Source organism: Bufo bufo, chromosome 1 (genome assembly GCF_905171765.1).
Source record: "Bufo bufo chromosome 1, aBufBuf1.1, whole genome shotgun sequence".
NCBI classification, from domain to species: Eukaryota; Metazoa; Chordata; class Amphibia; order Anura; family Bufonidae; genus Bufo; species Bufo bufo.
Window position 1 is genome coordinate 601,105,537 of NC_053389.1, and position 20,019 is coordinate 601,125,555.

Sequence of the window (20,019 nt, forward strand, 5' to 3'; positions counted from 1 at the left end):
TGACTGCGCTCTGCCCATATGCCAGCTCTTCTGCTGGGGTAGCCTGTGGGGAGTCAGGCTCTGGATAAGAGGATAGAGGAGGGCAGAGGCCAACTGCGCTCTGCCCAGATGCCAGCTCTTCCGCTGGGGTAGCCTGTGGGATGTCCGGCTCTGGAGAAGAGGATAGGGGAGGGCAGAGGCTGACTGCGCTCTGCCCAGATGCCAGCTCTTCTGCTGGGGTAGCCTGTGGGGAGTCAGGCTCTGGATAAGAGGATAGGGGAGGGCAGAGGCCAACTGCGCTCTGCCCAGATGCCAGATCTTCCGCTGGGGTAGCCTGTGGGGAGTCAGGCTCTGGAGAAGAGGATAGGGGAGGGCAGAGGCTGACTGCGATCTGCCCAGATGCCAGCTCTTCTGCTGGGATGTGGTCAGGGAATCCTATCCCCAGGACCTTGTTGCAGATCGGCTGTGGAGAGGAGAAATCGCTTACCTCCTCCTCCTGGCATTCCTGCAGGGTTGGTGGGGGATCTGAACCGGCCGTCCAGCATCTCTGTAGGGCCGGTGGAGAGACCTCTGTTCCATCTCCACCTGCCATCGGGAGGTCTTCCCAGAACCAGTCGATGAAGTTCCCTACTTTGGGAGTTGGTAGGGAGGCAGGGGGTATCGCCGGCAAGTCTTCCCAGTTGCAGGAGGGCAGATCTGGCTCTGCTTGTCGAGTAGGTTGGGGATGAATGGAGCTGAGCAGGTGTTGGTAGGTCTGCTCCAGCTCTTACTCCCTTGTTACCAGGTGGGTCATGTCTTTGCTCACCTCCCTTCCGTCAGCATAAACATGCATGCCCATCCGGTAGTCGTAGATATTCCAAAACTTAGACTCCTCCGTGCTGCCAAGATCAATGTCCGCCTCCAAGGCATCCCATAGTAACCCCGGTCCATCAAACTCCTCACCCTCAGGTCTGTCGTGCTCAGCCATCCAGGGGGAATGTTGAATGACATGCCACCTTAGGGCCTGGTAAGCGTCCTCTAGCCAAAGCTCCTTACATACCAGGTTCTGGAGCTCTGTTACCCAGTCATCCAGGGGCTGCTCTCCCAAGAGACCCATCCGCATCGCCACACGCTTCTGTAGCCGCTGCTCATAACTGAGGAGACTCTCACCTCGCCGCCGCTGGGCATTTTCCAGGGCATCATACCAGACTTCATTTCTGTCTGCATCCCTGTAGTCTGCGGCTGCCTCCTCCTCCTCGTCATAGAACGCTGTCCGAAGACTAGACGATTCCATCCTGCTGTAGCCAGGGGCGCTGTACGGATACTAGCGTTGCCCTCAATTTAGTAAATCCACGAACGGTGTCTCTGAGCTGCTTCTCCTCACACTAGGACGCCATCCCATTGCCTGCCACCAAATGTAACGGATCTCCTAGCATCCCGACCGGGTACCTCCGTTGATAGTTGCTCCTAGTGCTTTCCGAGGACTCGAAGCACTACACTTGACACCGTACGCACTGCAGACCCCACGAACCGCCGAAGCTTGGTTGAGGTCTCACCGTCTCCTACCCACCCTGGACCTACGACAAGGCTCCAGTGGGTGAACCTCTCCTAAAACCAGAGAGCAGGAACAGCTCTGAAAAGAGCTAGTAGTTATAGCCAGGGGAGTATAGCAAATCTCCCAGCGTATAGCAATCCCCAGCGTCGATCAGTTACCCAAACATCAGCCTCAACATGATAAAGGGTAAAACAGGAACACTTTATTGAGGGCTACCCGCCCGTATTTATGCAGGTCCCCATCTGGTGGACACGCCCCTAGGGGACCAGAAGGAAGACTGTGACACAGGACAGATACGTAGCACTCAGGATACACAGACACAATACATCCCCACAATGCATCATGGTTTCCTCCTCTCTGCCCTGGAGACACCCGAGGAGTAATCCAATTATCTCTCAAGACAAAGGGAAATCGCCAATACACATGTGGGGACAACAGGACAGAAATCACCACCCAAACACACAATGTCACACCCCCACAGCAAACACAGACATTTAACATATTCCCAGATAGCTCAAATCTGAGTGCATATCATTAGGTGAATGGCACTCAGAATACACAAATACAATAAAATTAGCTATCTGGGTACCCTCACATAACAAAATACAATTGCAAAGACAGATTTAAGCTGTGCGGCCGGTCTGTCTGCTCCTTTAAAGTTAGTATGGGCCATAACCTTGAGGCAAGAGGCTGGTAGCCAGGCCCCTCCGAAACCCAGTGGCGAGGTTGGTTTCGCCACAGATGCTGACAAAAACCACTGCAAAATCTGCAGAGATGAGGAATAGCTGAAAGAATTCATCATGGTGGTCTGGTCTGAATGGAGAATATGAGGAAAAAGAATGTCTACATTAGAGGAGACATTATTGCATTTATGTGATACTGTATTGTACTGTATTTGTCCATCCAGATTTGTCTTTAGCATTGGGACCAGGGGATTTGGATCGAAAATTTAACACATATGCATTGGCCCACGGGCCCCGAATCTTTTGAGACCCTAGCAACGCCCCTGATGGAACATAAAAATGATTGTGTTTCCTGTGTTTTATGTTTCCCATAGACATTCAGCTAACATTTGGAGCTGGTGTTTTTGCACCAAAAATTGTGACCAAAAAACAGAAAAATGCTGAAAAAATTTAAATCTTTATGGACTTCCAAAATTTGTAATTGCTTGAAATTTACCTGATATAAACTAGTCCTACTTTCAGCACCCTGGTTATCATGTGACGTCTGCCTGCTTACGCTGAGGTGTTGCTTGAAACAGCGTGATAGCAGCAGCCGGGGGCAAAGGTGGTACATGGCTGGGTCTGTATTCCTGCTGATGGCACATATGTAGCTTCCATGTCTCCTGGAAAACCTGCATTTTCTCCAGTGCCCATGCAACACCGACCACCTGTATTTTATGCAGATCCGCGTTTTACGGAACACAAAATACATACGGTTGTGTGAATGCACCCTTGTCATAAACAGACCCTCCTGCGGGTATACTGTGAGTAACCGTACTATGACAAAAAGGGTGCGCGGGGGCATCCAACCCCTGGTGGTAACACACCAAAAAAAATTGTGTTGTGGTTAAATGTCCAATATGGTGGTCCACAGGTATTCCTAGGACATGGGACAGATGAAAAGTTTACAAGGCGTGTCCTAAGGTGACCCTAGTGTGCCCTATCTGGTGGCCGCTATGTCCCTAAATCCTGTCCAGTCACACTGATAAGCATGACCCTGTCCAGAATCTGACCCTGTCTAAGGTCGGGGCGCCTAGGTTAGGGTCAGGTTCCAGACAGGGTCTCCCTTAGGACATACTCGGGTCACATTAGGACATGACTGAGCCATAGTACCATGATCTACCGTGACTTTTGTGAGGTTTGATACATGAGGGTCATTTTATGACATTCTTTCATGGGTATTGCTTCTCCCCCCTGAGGAGGGGGGTACCTGTGCTCCGGCAGTGGGGCTGCACGCACAGCACCAGCGCTTCCTCCAGCCCTCACATCTGCCCACCTGTCGCTGCTGTTTGCTCCCGCTTACCACGGGGCTCTGCTTTCCCCCCTCCCGCGCGCGCATGCGTCATTGCTCTGGTCCAGAGGCTGACTGAGGTGACGGATTTTTTGGCTGGCGAATAGACTCCTGTTCTGCATTACCTCCCCGAGGAGGAGGCAGTGAGGAAAGCCTCGCAGTACTCGGGTTTGAAGATAGGCGGGCGGGGCGAAATGAGCAAAGGGGGAGGAGCCTGGTGGCGGCGGTCCCCTCCCTCTGGCAGACAGCTTATGAGCCTGCACCTTCTGGTCTCCGGCCGTTCTTCCTGAGGATTGTGCAGCGGCTCGTTGTGAGGAGGTGGCGGGCGGCTTGCAGTGAGCGTCGTCCTGGCCTGGGGACAGTGTGTGTATACTTGCAGGTTATCGTGCGGCTGTATTTACCTGTGTGTGGGGGAGGGGCGGCCTGGTTCGGTACCGCTGTCGTGTACGTGAGGGGAAGCTGCCAGTCACGTCTGCATCTGGGGCGGCGTGCCCGGGGAGAGGAGCACATGAACCGTGCCTGCTGCTGCCGCCCTGTAATGTGCTCACAAACAGGAACTGGAATGTGTGCTCGGCCATCTGCCCGTGTGAATGGCCTCCACCTACAGCGCTTACCTCCAGGTTTCTCCAGTCCTCAGCAGAACACAGGCTGCTGTTTGTGGGAGCCTGTATTCTAAATGATGGGTATTGTTGTGTATACGGCGCTTCCCATATTCACTTGGACATCATGCACGCTTATTATTTATGGCACTTCATGGCCATGTATGTGGATTTTCAGGAGGTTTTTGCTCTGGACTTAATTCAAATCTCCCCTGAAAATCCGTGCAAACAGCTGATGTATTTATTTATTTTTTCTGCAACGTGTAGATGAGAGCTTCTAAATCGCATCTGCTTCCCTGTGGGGTATTAGACCGCAGAATATCTGCACACTATGCATGTACCCTTAGGGTGCGACTACACAACAGGGCAGCCATAGAAAGGAATGGGGTCGCAGGGTGACTTGCACGTGTGCCACAACTTTAGAATTGCAAGAATTTTGGTTTTCATTCATTTCTGTGGCGTGCGTGACACTTGTTATGTACCGGATCACTGTGTAGCCATAACCGTATGCTTCCTTATGACCAAGCCATGGCTGCTGTATGTGCACCCATATGGTACTGTGCAGATGGCACATGGATGTAGGGAGATGGCTATAGCCATGCTTTTACAGAAGGTTGTCTACAGCACACATCTCCGGTCTTGGTCTGGCCCTACTTTCCCCTGCTCAATATATCTACTTAGCTGGTACTGTATTATGCTGTGGATGTAGCTTATGTAAAATGCATTATTTGCATGTGGTGTAGAGTGGATGACGTGTTCCCTTTAAAGGGGTTTTCCCCAGATTGGTTCAACACCTGGGACCGATCAGGATCTGATCGGTGGGGGTCCAACACCTGGGACCCCTGCTGATCAGCTGTTAGAGAAGCCAGTGGTGCTCAACAGTAGCTGCAGCAGCTTAGCCTAGGGCCAGGCCATGGGTAGGCGATAGGGATGAGCGAATCGACTTCGGATGAAACATGTGCTCCGTACAGTATTAGAATGTATTGGCTCCAATGAGCCGATGTTATTGCTTCGTAATTTGTACTGTAGAAAACCATTCCCCGAACAAATGGTACCTTGGAACCGAACCTGAGTTTGGGAAGTGGTGTGTGTTGTTTTTTTTTTTTTTTGTTTTTTTTTTACAGTACAAATTAATTTATGAAGTTATTACCCAAAGTCTCGCGAAGCAATAACTTCGGCTCATCGGAGCCAATGCATTCTAATACCGTACAGTATTAGAACAAAGTTTTATGCGAATTGACTTCGGATGTTTCATCCGAAGTCGATTCGCTCATCCCTAGTAGGCACCCTCTAGCACACCAGCTGTTGTGAAACTACAACTCCCAGCATGCATACTTACTCTGCTTTTCTCCAAGCTCCCATAGAAATGAATGGAGCATTCTGAGAATTGTAGTTTGTAGAAATAATCAGTTGACTCTCTGGAAGAAGGTGGTGGTGCCCGTATCCTGGGTTGCAGGCCCATTCATTCAAGTAGAAGTGGATCTGCACTCCCTTTTTGATGCTAACAAATCTTCACTTTATTGCAATAAACAGAATACAGGCAAATGTGACGCTTGTCGGGTAAACAGCCTTTTTCAAACAAGGTTCCTTATCCTAAACTCGTCACCTTTTGTCTGTATTCGCTTTATTGCAATAAAGCGAAGATTTATTGGCATCAAAAAGTGAGTGCTGATCCAACTGTACGTGAGAATTGTAGTTTAACAGCAGCTCGAGTGCCGAAGGTTCCTGATCCCTGGCCTAGGCCATGTGACATCACGTTTAGGGATGAGCGAATTTCAAATTTTGAAGTCTGTTGTAGTATTTACTGAATTGCGTTTTGGATTCCGTTACCACGGACCATAACGCAATTCTATGATGGAATGCATAACGGAACGCCTCTAAAGGTCATTCCGTTATGCATTCTGTCATAGAATTGCGTTATGGTCCGTGGTAACGGAATCCATAACGCAATTTAGTAAATACCACAACACGAACCCGCACATGAACTTCAAAATATGAAAGTCACTCATCCCTAATCATGTTTATCGGTCACATGGTACATGGCCTAGATCAGGCATGCTCAACCTGAGGCCCTCCAGCTGTTGCAAAACTTCCAACTCCCAGCATGCCTGAACAGCCTACAGCTATCGGCCTTCAGCAGGGCATGGTGTGAGTTGTAGTTTTACAACACCTGGAGGGCCGCAGGTTGAGCATCCCTGGCCTAGATCATTGGTGTTGAACCTATGGCACAGGTGCTAGAGGCGGCACTCTGAGCCTTCTCTGTGGGCACCTGCACCCTGGAGAAAATCTATTGTGTGCCAATATGCCTTAGGCCCCATTCACACGTCCGCAATTCTGTTCGGCATTTTGCAGAATGGAATTGCAGACCCATTGATTTCTATGGGGCCGCACGATGTGCAGCCCGGATCCGGAAATGCGGACCCGCACTTCCGGGTCCGCATTTCCGTTCCCGAAAAAAAAACATGTCCTATTCTTGTCCGCAATTGTGGACAAGAATAGGTGTATTCTATTAGTGCGGGCAATGTGCGGTCCCTAAAATGTGGAACGCACATTGCCGCTGTCCGTGTTTTGCGGATCTGCAAAACTCTTACGGACGTGTGAATGGACCCTTAGACTTCCTGCCATTCATCAGCGCAGGGTGCACTGAATGTTGGCAGAATATTATAGCTAAATGATGAAGTACATGGAAGATATACTATACTGGACTGTAGTATTCAGTAGGGATCTGATAGATCTCTATCAGGGTGAATAGGACCTCACACTGTCCCTGCTGCTCTGTGCTTTGTGCACACAGCAGCAATGGAGCTGACTATGGCAGCCAGGGCTTCAATAGCGTTCTGGCTGCCATGGTAACAGATCGGAGCCCCAGCATTACTCGTCGGTGCCTTCTCAATCGGCTGGGGTCCCAGTTGTCCGACCCCACTATCAGATACTTAAGACCTATGCTCCGGGTATTTCATTAGTATTAAAGTCTCAGTAAAACCTTTTAAGGGTGTCAGGAATAAGTAACTTTTTACAAGTGCCCACAGTCAGACTCCGCTATGGAAAGAATCATCCCTGCTCCCCACCGCTGTGGTGCTACTTGCTGGCTTCCGGTCTGTGGCTAGTTTAATTCGTTCCTGTCACAGGTGTGATCACATGCTACGCTGCAGCCAATAACTGTCTGTTATGAGCATGTCACCACTGAAGCCAGTTACTAGCTGCAGTGGAGCACATCATGGTGGAGAGCAAGTAAAGCAGCTGCAGACAGGAATATTTACATGTGAGGGCCGGCACACAGGAGCAGAGCGCTGGGGCGCAGGTATGAATCTTTCCATAGTGGCGGCAGACTGCAGGCACCTGTGTAAGGTGTGTATTTTTTATTTATCTATCCCAGACAACTCCTTTAGTCCTCATGCACGTGGCTGTTCCGTGCATTAGGGACCGCAATTTGCGGTCCCCAATACATGGGCAGGTGGCCGGGACGGATCTGTCCGCACCGCAAAAAAATTATGTTCTATTTTTTAATTTTTTTTTTGAGGCGTGGAGAGAAACCCCATGGAAGCACTCGGTAGTGGTTCCGTGACTCTGTTCCGCAGCTCCGGATTGTGGACCCATTCAAGCGAATGGGCCCGCATCCATGATGCGAGGAGCACACGGCCGGTGCCCGCATATTGCAGACCCACTGTTTGCGGGCTGTAATACGGCTGTGTGCATGAGGCCTTAAGGTGAGCACTGAGTATAGCAGCTCCACTTTTTACATGTTTCTTGTAGTCCCGTTTAGACTTTAACTTGATTCTCTGCATATCCAGGACCATACATAAATGCTGTAGCTTTTCTAACTTTTTCTTAGGGCAAATCCATAGATTTCTTAAATTATTAAGTGTGTGTGAAGTTTTTTCCAGTTATTAAATGCTTAGTGCATTGCATGTTTATATACAGGAATTTAGAAAATGCCAGGAATTTCAGAAATTGTATTCCATTGAATTAGAGTTGTTGCGATACCAAATTTTTGATTCGGTTTCGATACCATGAAAAAGTATTGCGATACTCGATACCATTCGATACCACGCGAAAAAAATAAACAAAAAAACCCACGTGCATTCCTCATTTTTAAAAATGGCGAATCGCGCAGTTTTTATTTTATTTTTTCTGTTCCGGCATTCACCACCTAGATTTTTTTTTTTATATTTTAATAGTTTGGACTTTTCTGACGTGGCGATGTAATATGTTTATTTATATATTTTATATGTGAAATTGGGGGTGATTTATACTTCATATTTTAGTGGGTTTTTTTTTTTCCACTTTTTATTTAATAACTATTTCCCCCCTTAGGGGCTAGAACCTGGGATCTTTCATCCCTTTTCCTATTCACCCTGATAGATCTCTATCAGGGTGAATAGGACTCCACACTGTCCCTGCTGCTCTGTGCTTTGTGCACACAGCATCAGGGATGTTACCATGGCAACCAGGGCTTCTGTAGCGTCCTGGCTGCCATGGTAACCGATCGGAGCCCCAGGCTTACACAGCTGGGGCTCCGATCAGAAGCTGCCACTGCACCACCAATGAGGGGGAGTGGAGAGGTCCCTGTGGCCACTGCCACCAATGATTTTAATACTGGAGGGTTGAGAGGGGCCGGCGCACTGTGCCACCAATGATTTTAATGGGATGGGGGGATTGAGGGGGGGGGGGGCACACTGCACCACCATTGATTTTACCCCTTTATACAGGAGGCGGGTACTAGCAGATCAGCGGCAGTTAACTGCCGCTGATCGCAGCTCCCTGTCAGGGGCAGGGTGCCGGCAATGCGATTCTGCTGCCGGCACCCGCCTCCTGTATGTGTTAAAGACTGACTACTGTATATGAGTCCAGACTTTCACTATTAGGCCACACAGAGCGGCGCCCAGCGATGTCTCAGCACTCACCATTTAGTCCTGGGCGCCGCTCCGTTCGCCCGCAGTGCCCCATTACTGTCTCCACTCCTGCTCCACATGCTGCTGATTACTATCGGAGCGATGGGAGGAGACATCAGCTTCACTAGTGGGCGTTCCTTCTCCCTGGCTGTAGCGCTGTCCAATCGCAGCACAGGGAAAAGGAACGCCCACTAGTGAAGCTGATGTCTCCTCCCATCGTTCCGATAGTAATCCTATCATTGGTGGCGCAGTGCGCCCGCCCCTCCTCCGCCCCTCTCTTCTCATTGCCGCCCCTCCTCCACCCCCTCTCTTCTCATTGCCGCCCCTCCTCCGCCCCTCTCTTCTCATTGCCGCCCCTCTCTTCTCATTGGTGGCAGCGGCAGCAGCACAGGGGGAGGGAGGACAGCTTCCTTCTCCCCGTGCTGCTGAGAGAGAACATGAGCGCGCCGATAGCAGCGCGCTCATGTTCAGAGATACTAGACTGCGCAGAAGCGCAGCCCAGTATCGAAAAAACGGAAATCCCGGTATCGTATCGATACCGGGACAAAAGTATCGATTGGGTATCGAAATTTCGATACCCGCAACAACCCTACATTGAATATGGTTTATGTTCCCTCTATGTAGCCTGATTACTGATGTGATGGTAAGAAAAAGCCTGATGTTACCATTTTAGTGTACTTTCACACTTGTGTTTTTCTTTTCCGGTATTGAGTTCCGTCCCAGGAGCTCAGTACCGGAAATAAACGGGTGTCTTATCCTAATGCATTCTGAAAGGAGAGCAATCCGTTCAGGATGCATCAGTTCAGTCCCTCTTACGTTTTTTTTTGGCCGAAGAAAATATCGCAGCATGCAGCAAATCCTGAACACAAATTTCCATTGAAATGGATTCGTGCCGGATCCGGCATTAAATGTTCTGGCAAAACGGATCCGATTTTTCTGGTCTGCATGTGCAGACCTTTAAAAATGCAAAAAAATAAATAAAAAAAAACCTTTTTTTTCGTCCTATAAGACGCAGTTTTTAAGGAGGAAAATAAAAAATATTTTAAACCAAAAGGTGTGCTTTTGGTGAGTTTTGAATGAACGGTGGTCTGTGGATGGCATTGTTATGGGGGCATCTATGCTATGTGTCATCTACAGATTACCCCCCATAACAATGTCCCTGTGTAGTGAATGACTCCCAAAACAGGGGCTGGGGGCTGGCAACTGGTGCTGTAATGGCAGCAGGGCCCGGTGCAGTCACTGTATTCTATTACACCGGGCCCCGCTTACTGCAGTAATCATATCGAACGTGTAAGCAATGTTAAAGGGGGAGGGGGGAGTGCGTCTTATAGGGCGAAACATACTTATACGGAGAGACAGATCCGGTATTTCAATGCATTTGTCAGACTGATCCGCACCCGGATCCGTCTAACAAATGCCATCCGTTTGCGTCCGGATTGCCGGATCTGGCAGGCAGTAACGGCGACGGAACTGCCTGCCGGAATCCTCTGCCACAAGTGTGAAGGTACCCTTATACAGTAAATTTGCTATTACTAAGTTATTAGCCATTTATGAAGGAGTCTGAGCTTTGGCCCTGTTAGCTAACATTTGAACATTTTCTCCTCCCCAAAACTGCAACTAAACACAGAAGTGCATATAACGAAGCCCCAGATCCCTCCCTTTCTTTGTAGACTGACACTGTACTGCATTTGCCATCCTGTCACTTCCAGTGCTTTCATCAATCAGACTTAACAGCTACTGTGTGTCTCATGTCCAAACATGCCTCAACCTGCACAGACAAGCTCAGCTCTCTAACACTGACAGAACATACTGGGGTAGATAACTTATTGATTGAACTCCCATCATATGTCAGTACAGTTCATTACAGATGATGTCGGGCAGGGGCACACCTCATTATAATGCCATGAGGTTCTGTTTATAAGGCCGGGAGATGAAGCTCTCATACAGAGTGTTTCCTAAAGTGAACATGCTTGTCTGATACTAGCCTAGGGGTGACATGTGACTAAGGCCTCATGCACACGACCGTTGTCTGGGTCCGCATCCGAGCCGCAGTTTTGGCGGCTCGGATGCGGAACCATTCACTTCAGTGGGGCCGCAAAAGATGCGGACAGCACTCCGTGTGCTGCCTGCATCCGTGGATCAATTCTGCGGCCCCGCAAAAAAAAATATAACCTGTCCTATTCTTATCTGCGCTTTGCGGACAAGAATAGGCATTTATATTGCCGGGCGCCCGTTCCGAAGAAACTGAATGGTTGTGTGCATGAGGCCTTAGTTGCAGTTTTGCCTTCATGGGTTTTTGTGCTGCAAATCTGCAGTGTTGGGCCTCTTTCACACTACCGTATGGCTATTTCAAAGTTTTGCGGTCCGTTTCTCACGGATCCGTTCCGTTTTTTTTGTTTCCGTTGTGTTTAGGTTCTGTTTTTCCGTATGGCATATACAGTTATTACATAGAACAAATTGGGCTTGGCATAACATTTTTAAATAGATGGTTCCGCAAAAAACGGAACGGATACGGATGCATTTCCGTATGCATTTTTTTTTTTTTTGCGGACCCATTGACTTTAATGGAGCCATGGAACGTGATTTGCGGCCAAATATAGGACATGTTCTATCTCTGCACGGAACGGAGATACAGAATACATACGGAGTACATTCCGTTTTTTTTTTTTTTTGCGGACCCATTGAAATGAATGGTTCCGTATATGGACCGCAAAAAACGGCCCGCAGAACGGAAAAAAAAAACGGTAGTGTGAAAGAGGCCTTACACAGGATCAGCTTGAATGAGTTACACACTATGGGAAAAATCCGCCTTTGAAACTGACCTGTGGTGCAGATTTTAAATCTGCAATGTGTCAATTCAAAGGGCTCATGCACATGGCTGTTGGTCAGCTGTTCCTTTCATTGGGGACTGTAATTTGTGGTCCCCAATGCACGGGCAACATCCATCTGTTTCCGCAGACGGATCCAGACCTATTCAACTTAAATGTGTCCATGATCTGTCTGCACCGCAAAAATTTTATTTTGGTTGTTTTTTTTTTTTTGTGGCAGATTTCCTGCAGAAATGACTTTCTGCTGCACGGGATTTGCTTAATTTTGGTCACGTATGGACTTAGTCTTAAAGGGGTATTTCAGCTTTATGCAACTTTTTTTTCATTTGACTAGTACAGTGCTAGGCCTAAACATAGACGTCCACTCTTCTGCTCCCTGACACTTGAATCCAGCAAAAACACAATTCAGGTGCTAGGCCTGTACACAATCACACGTGACCTTGTCCACATCTGTTCCGGCCTGGAACCAGAAGCATTGCTGCGAGAAGCCTCTGTGCTGGAACGGAGCGGTGGGGAGCAGGTGACTGGTTTTCCTTGTTAGGTGCAGTGTATTCCTGACCAAGTATAAAAAGTTGCCTAAAGCTGGGATACCCTTTTAAAGCTGATATTATCTGTCTTTTAGAAAGGTATTCCGTAATCTGTACGAATTTTCTAATCTTTGCTTCTTTTTTTTTTTTTTTTTCCAGCATGGCGGATTACTTGATCAGCGGTGGTACTGGATATGTTCCAGAAGATGGTCTTACTGCTCAACAGCTTTTTGCTAATTCTGATGGACTAACATACAAGTAAGCATCACATTATTACACCTAGAGAACTTCCCATTCCCTTATCTTAATGCAGTTACTGGTTATCGCTAGTGTCCTTAAAGGGATATTCTGCTTGTAACAAGCTAAAGGATAACTATTAGATTGGTGGGAGTACCCTGTACTCCGCATGTCCACCTAAAATTAATGCAGCGGCAGGTCAGAAGAAGACATCTGTCCATCCAGTTTGGCCTGCATTCCTTTTTTTTTTATCCAGCTTTATAAACTGTTACTGTTCATCTCTATGGGACTGCCACAAGTGGCAAAGGACAGGTTCTCTGCTATTTCCAGCAATCCAATAGAGATGAATTAAACAGTGTGCATTCTTCACCTTCCGCTTCGTTCTTTTTGGAGGGGCACCTTTAATACTGGGGAATTCCCATTATAGTCCTGACGACTGTTGGTAAATACTTGTATTTCCCATGTAAAATTATGGGGCATCATTTCTTATATTGTTATGCTGTACCTGTAGTATTCATATTAGAAGCTCCTCTGAACCGAATGGAGCATGCGGTTGCCTGTAGGGGGCAAACTTTAAGAAATGTGACCTTTTTCATATTTTAGTGTTTCATTTTTAACCCTCTCAGCGCTGGAGGATTTTCACATTTTGCACTTCTGATTTTTAATTTAAATTTTTTCCTTCTATTCCCAAAGATGTATGAGCGCTTGTTTTTTTCAGACCAGTTGTACTTTTAAATGGCACTATTTATTATTGCATTCAATGTAGTGGAAAGCTAGATAAAAATTCCAAATGGGGTGGAATTGGGGGCAATAAACACAATTCTGCCAGTTATATGGGTTTTGTTTTTATGGAGTTCCCCATGTGGAAAAACATGACCTGTTACCTTCAATCTCTGGGTCAGTATTACAACTATACCACATTTATATATACCCTGGCTGTTGCACTCTGCGCTGCGATTGCACAGCGCTACAGTTAGGGAGGGGGAGACTGGCGTCTCCTCCCTGTTCCGATGCTCAGTATTAGCATACTGAGCGGGAGAAATCCGGCAGGGCGTAGGAGGCATATTTTAAAAAATCAAGCGGGGTGGCAGCATCAGCCGCAAGTACAGGTGTATATCTACCTTAATAAAATCGCATGAAAGGTCCTCTTTAAGAGTTTTGGCACATGGCGATGCCTATGATTATTTTTTTGTTCTAATTATAGTGAAAGGGGAATGATTTGAATTTTTTAAATAATTATATATATTTGTACTTTTAAAGGTAACCTGTCATATTGAACATGGTGTCTGAGGTGAAGGCATCATGTTATAGAGCAGGGGGAGCTGAGTAGATTAATGTACAGCTTACTGGAAAAATATTCAGTAAAACTCATAATTTATTCATTTATATCTGTGCTTGCTCAGGGCTTTGAAGTCAAGGAGGTGGTCCCATCAGTGATTGGCAGCTATCTGTCTATGTACAATCACTGATGGGACCATCTCCTTGACTTCAAGTTGTCCCCCCCCCCCTTAAAACTATACATTAATCTGCTCAGCTCTTCCTGCCTGCTCTATAACATAATGCCTGCAGATTATTTTGATGGTGACAGGTTCTCTTTAATATCATCCTAGGTGACTATAAGAAGCAGTTATTAGATTGCTTCCCCTTTGCATTGCAGTTAATTGACTTTGCAATTTATTGCAGACTTGCAAGGTTTCTGGGTTATCTGCTCTCAGATGCCATGTTAACATTCGACCCTGGCATCTAAGGCCTGCCAGCTGTTAAAAAAAAACTAAAACTTCCATCATGCCTGAACAGCCTACAGCTATCAGGGCATACTGGAAGTTGTGGTTTTGCAACAGCTGGAGGGCCGCAGGTTGGGCATCCCTGGATTATACAATAGACTGCAATGGTCCATTAGGTCACTGGGAATATCTCATTATGGTAGATGACTGGTCAGATAGCATGGTTGCAATTGACATACAGGGAGTGCAGAATTATTAGGCAAGTTGTATTTTTGAGGATTAATTTTATTATTGAACAACAACCATGTTCTCAATGAACCCAAAAAACTCATTAATATCAAAGCTGAATATTTTTGGAAGTAGTTTTTAGTTTGTTTTTAGTTTTAGCTATTTTAGGGGGATATCTGTGTGTGCAGGTGACTATTACTGTGCATAATTATTAGGCAACTTAACAAAAAACAAATATATACCCATTTCAATTATTTATTTTTACCAGTGAAACCAAGATAACATCTCAACATTCACAAATATACATTTCTGACATTCAAAAACAAAACAAAAACAAATCAGTGACCAATATAGCCACCTTTCTTTGCAAGGACACTCAAAAGCCTGCCATCCATGGATTCTGTCAGTTAGGGGTGGGCGATATAGACGATATAGGCGATATGCGATATAAATTTGTGCCACGATATGGATTTTGAGTATATCGCCGGACCGCGATATGATCCTGAGCCAGCACAGTGGAGAAGGAGAGAGTCCCTCCCCACTGTGCGCGGCTGCCGCTGACCACCAATGAGAACAGAGGAGGAGGGGAGGGACTGACAGTAAATCATTGAGTTTTCACGATCTCAGTGAGTGCGTGAAAACTCAAATCCGATGGTATATTCTAACCCCCAGGCGTTCCCATGGTGACAGGGACGCTTGCCTGGGGGTTAGAACATACAGGGCCACGCCGCTGACAGTAGAACATTTAAAAACTAATCAGTAACTTTATTAATTGGTGATCTCTTTACTGTATACCTTACTAGGTCTTAGCTCCGGTAACTAGTGATGTCCGGTTCATGAACGAATCGTTCATTTGAATCGATTCAGTTCAGTGAACCGGAGGAGTCGATTCACTTGAATGATCCGATCTGTTTGAATCGGCTCATCACAGCACACAGACACTGCAGACAGAGACGCTCAGCTCACCTCACCTCACGCTGGCAGCAGGAGCCTGAGGGAGGGACTCGGGAGGAGTCAGTAATATGATCTTAGAGTGGAAGAGCTGCTTCTGCCAGCCCCACCCCTCCCCGCCCACCAACCAATCACCGACCAGAGCTGAGGGGGCAAGCACAGCACACTAGCAGCTCTGACTCGAGTCCTCGGAGTAGTACAGGGTCAGGGAGTCTAAAGGAATCGAATGAGTCACAAGAATCTAAAGATCCGACTCAGTCAGTGACTCATTCGATTCATTGAGTTAGGGCTCTTTCACACCTGCGTTATTGTCTTCCGGCATAGAGTTCCGTCGTCGGGGCTCTATGCCGGAAGAATCCTGATCAGGATTATCCTAATGCATTCTGAATGGAGAGTAATCCGTTCAGGATGCATCAGGATGTCTTCAGTTCCGGTACGGAACGTTTGTTGGCCGGAGAAAATACCGCAGCATGCTGCGCTTTTTGCTCCGGCCAAAAATCCGGAACACTTGCCGCAAGGCCGGATCCGGAATTAATGCCCATTGGAAGGCATTGATCCGGATCCGGCCTTAAGCTAAACGTCGTTTCGGCGCATTGCCGGAGCCGACATTTAGCTTTTTCAGAGTGGTTACCATGGCTGCCGGGACGCTAAAGTCCTGACAGCCATGGTAAAGTGTAGTGGGGAGCGGGGGAGCAGTGTACTTACCGTCCGTGCGGCTCCCCGGGCGCTCCAGAGTGACGTCAGAGCGCCCCAAGCGCATGGATCACGTGATCGCATGGATCACGTCATTCTGGAGCGCCCCGGGAGCCGCACGGACTGTAAGTATACCGCTCCCCCGCTCCCCGCTCCTACTATGGCAACCAGGACTTTAATAGCGTCCTGGGTGCCATAGTAACACTGAAAGCATTTGGAAGACGGTTCCGTCTTCAAATGCTTTCAGTACACTTGCGTTTTTCCGGATCCGGAGTGTAATTCCGGCAAGTGGAGTACACGCCGGATCCGGACAACGCAAGTGTGAAAGAGGCCTTAGAAGAGCCGAGAGTCAGACTGTAGAGCAGGTTACATTACACTGAGGCTGTCGGCTCTTGTTGCAGCAGTGATAAGATTAAGGGACAGGAGCAGAGAGATAAGAGAAGGGACAGATGACACAGAGTTTAGATTACAGGATGAATTAAATTAACCCTTTAGAATCAAATTGGCTTCTCAGGAGATATACATGTTAAAGGCATATATAGGCAGTACTACTGAATGAGATGCCTTTAACATGTATATCTCCTGAGAAGCCAATTTGATTTGTGGGATCTGTGGATGGCACCGTTTAGGGGAGGGGGGGGGGGATCTGTGGATGGCACCGTTTAGGGGAGGGGGGGGATCTGTGGATGGCACTGTTTAGGGGAGGGGGGGGGGGTGTCTGTGGATGGCACTGTTTAGGGGAGGGGGGGGATCTGTGGATGGCACCGTTTAGGGGAGGGGGGGGATCTGTGGATGGCACCGTTTAGGGGAGGGGGGGGGATCTGTGGATGGCACCGTTTAGGGGAGGGGGGGATCTGTGGATGGCACCGTTTAGGGGAGGGGGGGATCTGTGGATGGCACCGTTTAGGGGAGGGGGGGATCTGTGGATGGCACCGTTTAGGGGAGGGGGGGATCTGTGGATGGCACCGTTTAGGGGAGGGGGGGATCTGTGGATGGCACCGTTTAGGGGAGGGGGGGGGGGGATCTGTGGATGGCACCGTTTAGGGGAGGGGGGGGGGGATCTGTGGATGGCACAGTTTAGGGGAGGGGGGGGGGGGGATCTGTGGATGGCACAGTTTAGGGGAGGGGGGGGATCTGTGGATGGCACCGTTTAGGGGAGGGGGGGGATCTGTGGATGGCACCGTTTAGGGGAGGGAGGGGGATCAGCTCCCTGCTGCTGTGTGCACAAAGCACAGGGCAGCAGGGAGAGTGTAAAGTCCTATTCACCCTAATAGAGCTCTATTAGGGTGAATATGACAAGGGTTCTACGTTCTAGCCCTTAAGGAGACTAATAGTTATTAAATAAAAAGTAAAAAAAAGTTTAAACACGCCCCCCCAAATATAGAAAACAATATATCGCAATATATATCGCACATGCTTAAAATTATATCGCAATATAGATTTTAGGCCATATCGCCCACCCCTACTGTCAGTGTTTTGATCTGTTCACCATCAACATTGCGTGCAGCAGCAACCACAGCCTCCCAGACACTGTTCAGAGAGGTGTACTGTTTTTCCTCCTTGTAAATCTCACATTTGATGATGGACCACAGGTTCTCAATGGGGTTCAGATCAGGTGAACAAGGAGGCCATGTCATTAGATTTTCTTCTTTTATACCCTTTCTTGCCAGCCACGCTGTGGAGTACTTGGACGCTTGTGATGGAGCATTGTCCTGCATGAAAATCATGTTTTTCTTGAAGGATGCAGACTTCTTCCTGTACCACTGCTTGAAGAAGGTGTCTTCCAGAAACTGGCAGTAGGACTGGGAGTTGAGCTTGACTCCATCCTCAACCCGAAAAGGCCCCACAAGCTCATCTTTGATGATACCAGCCCAAACCAGTACTCCACCTCCACCTTGCTGGCGTCTGAGTCGGACTGGAGCTCTCTGCCCTTTACCAATCCAGCCACGGGCCCATCCATCTGGCCCATCAAGACTCACTCTCCTTTCATCAGTCCATAAAACCTTAGAAAAATCAGTCTTGAGATATTTCTTGGCATAGTCTTGAGGTTTCAGCTCGTGTGTCTTGTTCAGTGGTGGTCGTCTTTCAGCCTTTCTTACCTTGGCCATGTCTCTGAGTATTGCACACCTTGTGCTTTTGGGCACTCCAGTGATGTTGCAGCTCTGAAATATGGCCAAACTGGTGGCATCTTGGCAGCTGCACGCTTGACTTTTCTCAGTTCATGGGCAGTTATTTTGCGCCTTGGTTTTTCCACACGCTTCTTGCGACCCTGTTGACTATTTTGAATGAAACGCTTGATTGTTCGATGATCACGCTTCAGAAGCTTTGCAATTTTAAGAGTGCTGCATCCCTCTGCAAGATATCTCACTATTTTTGACTTTTCTGAGCCTGTCAAGTCCTTCTTTTGACCCATTTTGCCAAAGGAAAGGAAGTTGCCTAATAATTATGCACACCTAATATAGGGTGTTGATGTCATTAGACCACACCCCTTCTCATTACAGAGATGCACATCACCTAATATGCTTAATTGGTAGTAGGCTTTCGAGCCTATACAGCTTGGAGTAAGACAACATGCATAAAGAGGATGATGTGGTCAAAATACTCATTTGCCTAATAATTCTGCACGCAGTGTACAGCATATAAGGGGGTTAAAAGTACATCTTTGGAGTTATCTCCAGTCATGGACTTTGCTGGGGGTGTGCTGTGTAAAATAGCAGGCACCCACCAGCTATGGTGCCCGCTAAACCCCTGAGTTTTATTAAGCATGGGTGTTGAATCCATGTAATTACATTTTATTTTTCTATTTCTAAGATGTTTTGTTTAAAGTGGGAATATCCCTTTAATTGGGGTTGGACAGGTCCAATTTAAAGGGGTTGTCCAACTTGTTTCAAAAGTGGCCCTAAATGTGTTTTTTATTAAACATATATTTTTCATTTATTCATTGCTGTTAGCGGCGCTACTTCTCCATTCTGGGTTTTCAAGCTGCAGCATTGGTGTAGCTTATACTTCTTGTGACGGCTGCAGACATTCACTGGCCACTGCTGTATATGGCATCAGACTGCCGAGGCCAGTAGTTGGCTGCAGTGATTATGTGCTGTATAGAGCTGCAGTGTGTAAACTCCAGAGTGCCAGCTCTGGAAACAGAGGAACAAAGATACATTCTATTATTACATTAACACATTTTAGGGGCTTTTGGAGTAAGTCAGACAGCCCCTTTTATGGTTACTCAGAGGAGCTCCAGCCCCTAAAAATATATTATGAAATTTAAGCTTTAGTGAGTTGTGAATCTAAAAATGAAATTTGTTTATAATTTGACCAGCTGGTTTAAATCTGTATAATCTCTCTACATTCACTGCATCAAAGAGAAGGTTATACTTGTAAGGCTACTTTCACACTAGCGTTCGGGGCTCCGCTTGTGAGTTCCGTTTGAAGGCTCTCACAAGCGGCCCCGAACGGATCCGTCCAGCCCTAATGCATTCTGAATGGATGCGGATCCGCTCAGAATGCATCAGTCTGGCTCCGTTTGTCCTCCGCTCAGCAGGCGGACACCTGAACGCAGCTTGCAGCGTTCAGGTGTCCGCCTGGCCGTGCGGAGGCAAACGGATCCGTCCAGACTTACAATGTAAGTCAATGGGGACGGATCCGTTTGAAGTTGACACAGTATGGCTCAATTTTCAAACGGATCCGTCTCCCATTGACTTTCAATGTAAAGTCAAAACGGATCCGTTTGCATTATCATGAACAAAAAAAAACAAAAACTTTATTTTATTTTTTTTGTTCATGGTAATGCAAACGGATCCGTTCTAAACGGATC

At 47.5% G+C, this 20,019-nt stretch overlaps 1 protein-coding gene across 5 annotated transcripts in view; it reads left to right on the forward strand.

Annotated features, from left to right (window-relative positions):
* Positions 1-20,019, forward strand: part of IMPDH1 (inosine monophosphate dehydrogenase 1) — a 208,289-nt gene that overhangs the window by 117,107 nt on the left and 71,163 nt on the right. For 2 of the 5 annotated variants that reach the window (XM_040413529.1, XM_040413533.1), the window contains exon 2: positions 12,532-12,630. In XM_040413529.1, coding sequence (XP_040269463.1) covers positions 12,532-12,630 — 99 coding nt within the window. Of the gene's footprint in view, positions 1-3,723; positions 3,906-12,531; positions 12,631-20,019 lie in introns of those variants that run through there. The other 3 variants (XM_040413532.1, XM_040413531.1, XM_040413530.1) reach the window with 3 other exon arrangements.